The following is a 7,435-nucleotide window of genomic DNA, read 5'->3' as shown; positions in this document are numbered from 1 at the left end:
CACTGAAGATGTCTCCTCGAATGGTGACGAAACGTTTGCAAATCAATTGCCAAGCTCGGCGAACAGATCAACAGCCACCTGATCAATTACCAACATACTCAACTGCTCTTTTTCTCGAAAATAACTTCCGTAACTTCAACTCCAGAAGGAATTTACTTTACAGATGATGAGTTCTTGTAGCGAAAATTCATCTGCCTATTTCATTCTTCTTCCCAAACGATCCCAACGGATTAGCTAATGAAATCAAATCAAAAATACCCACGACTTGGTCCTAAAAACACCTTGCTTTTCTCTTAGTTCGGTTATTTGTGAAAATGAACCACCAACTCCTTTGATGCTTACGTAAGCTTGGTTTTATAACGCTCAGAAATAACGAGCAAAACCTGATCAGGCCTGCGAGCCTTCTGTTATCCTTATTTGGTATGTCCTCTGAACCAGTAGATGATAGTTCAATCGAAGCTCATTCATTCGTGCACAGGATATTTCTTCGTACTACTTTGACATAGTATTTGGGTAAGCTCAGTGATAACTTGGCAAAACAATTGACTTTTATCATTATGCGATAAATTCACCTTCGCCTTCTCCAGTTCCCATTCAACTATAACAACACAGCATCTAGACCATCGAAACCTACCAACGATGATCCTCAGAGTGCTTCTGACCAAGCGCACTTTGTGTTAGTGGGTTCAAGCGTTAAAGGGGTTTCACTAGTCAGGGGAGAACAATTCAACGGGCATCGGAGCTGTCTTAACCGGTCGTAGGGTTGTGCGACCCGTTGTTCATAATAGGCTGGCATTCTGATGGCACACCAATATGGTCTTTCCTCAAGTGAGCCAAGATGACAATATAGCTTTATGGCACAGACAGGTATCAATGTTTTGAATAAACCCTGTATAGCATGGGTGGGCGTTTTCATTGTAAGCGATGAACTTGTGTTTGTTTCAGTGAACAGATAGCTCATACGAAGTGTTTTAAATTTGTATCGTCGCGAGATCTTGCACCACACTCAGAATAGCTATGAATTAAGCTGTTGTGGAGATGTGAACCTCCAGCTAGGGATACGTGATTTGACAAGATTACACCTTCAAATATTTTTATTTTATTTTTTTATTTTTTATTTCTCCTTTAGTTTACTTGAAATTATACGTTCACACGGCAAAATCTGGGGTTTGTGTTCCGCTAGCCCGCAGTGTAATCTTAAAATTTACGGTAGGCATTCAAGTTCATCGCTAGGCTATCTTCTTCAAAACTTCAGAAGTTAATTTTTTAGGCCGATTTACCGTTGCTACTGAAGACAGAAACATATCCGCGCACTCATTTAGTTGGTGAATCTTCTTCTCGCACTAATCATTCCATTTCAGACTTGGGCCCGAACAGTGGTGAATGCATCCATCCTCCTCGACCCCCTGAAGAATTTGTCTGAAGCTCTACTGTCTGTTCCAGGCATGGATTCACAAATGGCCTCTGGATGGCAGTTGTTCTTAATGGAGCATTCCAGCGACTGCAGTGTCTTGTACGTCAGCTTCCCCAAGCAGCTTGGGAGGAGTACTCGTGTGAGTCGAGCGGATGATACAAGAAAATCGCCAAACAAAGGTGAGATCTCTCCAAAATGTGTCACCAAGCGGAAACAAATTGAACTATCAACGATAATAATGACTGTGCACGAGACATATTAAGGGTCACGGACATTAGTCAGATTGTCATCCAAGTGTAGTGAAATCCCGAACGCAAGCTCATTTGCCCATACCAAAAACATTCTCAGCTTCTCAAAAAATAACCAGCTAATCCATACGAAGTGATGAAAGCAGATAAGTGTTGTGTAATTTATGAAATTCCATGTGAAGATTTGAGTTCAAATACAAATCTGTCCTGTTGCTGACACCATTCAGCAAGTAGTGATCTTATCTCCTGCGTTCCTAGATAAGTTTTTGTCCGGTCAGCTTACAACCCGATTGCAAATTACACTTTGTCATCTTCCTATCGTTCCTGCTGCTTCTTTTTTTACTCCTTAGAACCGGAATACATCCATTTCAAGATTCCGACAAGTCGACCAGAAATTATGCGCACTGTGTGGTCGTGGAAATATTCTACTGCTTGGGACGACGCGCCACAAGGAGCATTCCTGGACAACAGGGTATGTACCTCATCGCCACTTTGGAATACTGGTTTTATGGGCGATCTTATTTTGACTTCTTGGCAGAATATAGAAAACTGATCTACTGAGTTACAGGACAACACGATTCCCCACAAATCTTGTTTTAAAAACTGAAAGACAGCAGTAAGCCTCCAATTGTTTTGATTTCTTTCAACCATGAAGTACAAACAGCTTAATTACAACATGACAATTTCTCCCAAGTCTTCTTCTCTAATTCCGTTTAAAAACTCTTGGATGTTCATATGTTCATCAGTAGTTTGTGTGGAAATCTGGTTGTTGCATCACTGAAATTACTTTACTATGGTGCCCAAGAAATATACTCTTTCTTCAGGGTTGGTACCATTTGTTTTCATACACTTCGAAACGCATAATTGGGCTCAGTACTTTGAATATTGTTGCCCTTGAATTCCAGGAATCATACGATGGGCTCCAAAATTCAGCATGCCTCCAGCGGTTATTGAATTACATTTCCGTATTGTGGTCAAAAGAGGTTCCTACGGCGGAAAAAGAAGATAAAGTAAAAGAACGAAAGAGTAGCAGCAAGGTCAGGAGGGAGAAATCCAAATCACCTTCGAAAACAAGTAACAAAGGCAAGATGGTTTCCCCCATTCAACCCAGCCACTCCATCGATCGGTCAAGCTTACCACAAAATGGGGTCGTTCTTATGGCGGATTTTTGGTTACTGGAGTTGCCACTCGAAGCTCTTCTGATTCGCAGTATGAAAGAGAGAGTGAAAAGACACTTGTCGTCTGGGTTTTTGCATTCAGCTATTTCACAAGACACTTGTCGTCTGGGTTTTTGCATTCATCTCTTTCACGAGACAATCCTTCGACGACGGATCAGCTGGAACTTACAGAGGCAGCAGCTAACATTCCTCTTCTCGGATGGATCACTCGAGATTTCAGCTATCAAGCTCTATACACACGCCTTTTCCGTATGTTTAATCGTTTCAACACAACTGGACTTTTAATTCTACACAATTTTGCAGATTTCGAGTTCCGACATAGTCATGAAAATAACAGAGTAGAACCAAAATAGAATCTCAAGTGAACTACAACAGACGAAGTGTGTGACTGATAGAATAGGTAGGTGCGTGATTTCTGAGGTATATCTTGCTGAATAGCAATTTCATTCCACTGCTACTTGGTTCTCAGTCTACCTGATATGCTATTCCTCGTTATTTGTCTCCAATTCGACTCCTAACTGTCTTCAGGTTGAACGATATTTAGCCGTGACAGGAAATTAAGGCAAAGACAACCTATCTTGTTAAAACCATACTTCAAGGTGATTCACTGTTGGCAAACCAAAACCTCACCGCACGATTTTTGCCCATTCTTCTAATATCCCATGTTCACTTTCGATACACACTTATAGTGCAACAAAAAGACCAGAAATCAGAAAGTGTACCACACAACCGAGAAAAAAGTGTTACCAGAACATCAAGTGCACAACCAGCAGAAAATTTGGCCAGGAAGAAGGAGATGAAAACTTCGCGCCAAGTAATTTGATTGTTGTTTACTGGTAAAATCGAATTTTTCTAATAGAATTTGACTACGCTGTCTCATTTTTAAGACAATAGAATGCAAGACAGCATGAGTTTATAATCATGGTGACGGAGATCATGCTACTATTCTCCATTGCTAACAGCAATGTCTGTTAGGTTTACGCCTCACGTGTTTTTGGAGCCGGTAAACATTACAAGGTAATAAAGCACAGCTATTATAAGCCCTAGTAATTCAATACACAAATTCGCTTCATTAAGGATATAAATATATATAGTGAGATGCACATTACTGATGTAGTGTGGTTCCCAGTAGGGATGAAGCAGCTGTCCAGTGCTTCCCAGATTTTCAGCATAGATTAGCTTCACCAAAGAAACGAAATCTCCATTGAAATCTGTTTTAACCCTGACTTCTTCCTTGTCTCCCAGCTGGATAAATAAACCAGGAGAGTGGATACGCTCAACTAGGATTAATTCGTTCTAAATTATTTTGCAATCGATATTGGTTTAAACGTGAATCCGTTTTTGCACACCAAACGGACTTCCACGCTACCATATTGGCTGAAAGTGCGATTTCCGAACCTATGGTTTGCCAATACCTGGGACGACCATTTAAAATGAACACCAATCACCTGTGAGATTTAGACTCATTATCAATCGACAGAGGAAAAACAAGAACCGTAATTCACCTACTTATTGGAGGGGAGTAGTATGCTGTGTCCCTGTGTTCATCTGTTCATCTATTCATTGTATCGGAATAATCTTCAAAGGGTGAGACCTTGCCGCATCACTTTATTTTGAAACACTATGGACATACTGAACCACTAGTAGCGGTATAAATGCTGGTCGACACGGCAGACACTCATTGTGGTAGGCAGCAAATGTTTTTCTCTCATTATTTTGCTCCAAAAAGGAAAGTTAAGTCCTAATGAATAGTTCGGTGACCCTCACTGCATCGTCTTTCATGGTAGCATTCTAAATGTTGTTAACTTCCAGTTACATTTGCCATTCCAATTTTGATGTAGATACCTTACGTCCCATCAGCTCACTCACTTCAATAAACAGCACGACCATTCTTTTTACTTGCTTTTCGATCTCAGGCAACTCTGTTCTACCCTAGTTAAAAAAACCTTTGTTGTCTTGCAGCTTTTGGTTCAAAAGCAATTCTTAGGGACTATTTGTTTAGGCGGTAGGGTTATCATGACACAATCAGAGAGTATTTATTCACCAAACATATCCTCTAACAACTGAAACTGACGGCAGTTCACTTCTTTTCTTCGCCTTCCCCGAGATAATTCCCAAGATGAAATTCCAAACAAATGTTTTCACCACCCTGTTCGAGTTTTGTGCCCAGGAGGGTTTCTGAACACAGCAAATTTTCTGAACTCTACAGTCCTAGGGGTTCATCGAGCATGATATATATATATGTATATATAAATATATATATATATATATTCTAGCCAAGCAATGAATTCTAATGGGATCGTAAGTATTAAGTGAACGAAATCTACTTCGGAATTTTAGGAAACGGATTAAATCATGTAGAAAATGTCGTTTATATATATAAAAAGTTATATATATCGCATATATAAAATAATCGTTCTGCTGTAACAACTTTTCGGTGTCTAGCTGCCATGTTACCCAAAAAAAGCCCGAGGGCTAGGATACTGCCAGGTTGCCCAAGCCTAGAGAGGGTAAGTTGAGAGGAAGAGGTCGGGTTTGACTCACAGACCTTCCGGTCCTTAAATTCGCGTTCTGACCACTTGAGCCGCCTCGTCTCCTAAACCATGTATGATAAACCAAAAGTTCAGAGGCGTGATAGTGAATTGGATCAAATTTTTGTCGCAAATGTGGGATGTGCAGAAGCATAGAAACGCCAAAAGCACGTCATTTGATGCTACCTGCGTGACTTTTTTTGTGTGTGCAGTGTATAGAGCTTGAAATTCAACAATTCAGAGCTTGAAATTCTGCTTACTTCACTAGGTTCATCGCTATTCTGGAAGTCGCATAAGCTGTTTTTTCATATGAACTAAGTAATCTCCTTTGCATCCGCAATTTAGGTGGTGTTTGGAGCAGAGCGACATTCTCAGACCAATATGCACACACGTGTTGACCTACAGAACGGTGTACAAAGCTGGATTACTCAGGTTGTTTACGTCTTCTTAACGCTTATGATTACTTTTCATGGAATCAAGCGCCAAAGTTCTCTAAATGATAGGATTGTACTCACAAAGTAACCGACTACGTTTTTCTCAAATCACACAGATGCCCGTTAGGAATATGGAGGACATTAACTTATCAGGCATTCCGGAAAGCAAAGAAAGAGCTTGATGACTACACATTCCATTCGACCGATTTGTTCAGAGTTGTGTATAAAGTTCAAGTGCAGTTGTGTAATGAAAAGTATCCTTCTTTTTATCCCGGTTGACGGAGCATCCATCAGATAAGCTGTAGTCCCAGCTGCTTCTCTCCAACTCTGGGAGTTTTACTTCGTTCATACTACGGGTGCATTATGAACGTATTCTCACTGTGAACTGCTATGGATGCCATGGGTTTTCCAATCAATAATCGATACATTTTGGTGATTTTCTCTTCTTCATACTGCCTTGAAAAATGTCCACTGATGGAAACAAAAACACTCATCCCACACGTTGCTTAGCATATTATACAGTGACACTTGAGGTTGCTTTGATTTCCTTGCTCCTATCGCACCCGGTCCGTACTATCAACCGATGTGATCTAATTGCACAAGCTACTGTAAACAGCATCCCGTGTGGACCCAGGAGACCATCCTGGGTTCTTTCTAGTCATAGAAATATGCTTTACAATATGAATCTGTGCAATCGCTTATGAAAATTGCTAAGATATACTGTGAAATCTTATGCGCAAACTCAGTTCACTGATCGCTAGACTAGTGAAAGAGGTTCTATAGAGATGAGACATCAGTTTAAGGTAGCGTACAAAACTTGTCACACTGGTTTATAACAGGAGGAGCGGAAGGTCGTGTCACCGAAAACAAGCCAATAGGAAGACAGTTGCTCGAAACGCAACATCCTAAGTTTGACTCTGTGTCTTGTACTTGGTGCCATGTCCAACCATTCGTCAACAAAATGACTTGCAGTGCTTCAACACTAAGTAAGTGACTCCGCTGGTAGGTATTTTGCATTGTGGTATTTTGTCGAGTGTCTCGTACTGGCACGTTAGTTGGTGCCAAAATTACCAATAGACGTGGCCGTATGAATCCTTCAGATTTCAAAATTGAGAGAGTTGATTGATAAAATTTGTTTACATATTTGTTTTTGTATTAGGCATCATGCGTATTAGAATGCCTCAAACATGGGGCACTAATACAGTTAGATGTAATCCATTTGAGCCCCTGAGCTTAGCTCGTGAGATGATACATCATACAAAAGTGAACTAGAATTCCATAAACACATCCTGTCACATTGATTGGGTGTCTAGCCTCAGTATTTAAATAAAAATAAAATATAAAATAAGAATATAAAATATAAATAAATGAAAATTAGCTTTTTATATTGGGCCTAAACAGCCAATCAACGTGACAGGACGTGTTTATGAAATTCTAGTTCACTTTTGAATAATGAGTATGATCTCAAATATATGAGCTTGAAATTATCGAAAAACATGATAACCTCGCGGCGTATTTTAAAGAGTAAATACAAAGCGCGTGACCGAAACTATTGCAGATTAAGTAAAAAGTCTCTCTACGATTCACAGGCCAACATTCCTTGAACACATAAGTCTAGATAGCGGTTACG

At 40.1% G+C, this 7,435-nt stretch overlaps 1 protein-coding gene across 1 annotated transcript in view; it reads left to right on the top strand.

Moving 5' to 3' along the window:
- The window catches only part of T265_12419 (hypothetical protein), a gene marked incomplete at both ends in the record, with an annotated part of 5,918 nt that extends 4,326 nt beyond the window's left edge, over nucleotides 1-1,592 (top strand). Inside the window, one exon of the mRNA XM_009163835.1 lies at nucleotides 1,362-1,592. Coding sequence (XP_009162099.1) covers nucleotides 1,362-1,592 — 231 coding nt within the window. The remainder of the gene's footprint in view (nucleotides 1-1,361) is intronic.
- Nucleotides 1,593-7,435: the final 5,843 nt, after the last annotated feature.

Source organism: Opisthorchis viverrini (assembly GCF_000715545.1).
Source record: "Opisthorchis viverrini unplaced genomic scaffold opera_v5_1, whole genome shotgun sequence".
In the NCBI taxonomy this organism is placed as follows: Eukaryota; Metazoa; Platyhelminthes; class Trematoda; order Opisthorchiida; family Opisthorchiidae; genus Opisthorchis; species Opisthorchis viverrini.
Note: the sequence above shows the minus strand (reverse complement) of the source record. Positions and strands in the feature narration are given on the sequence as shown.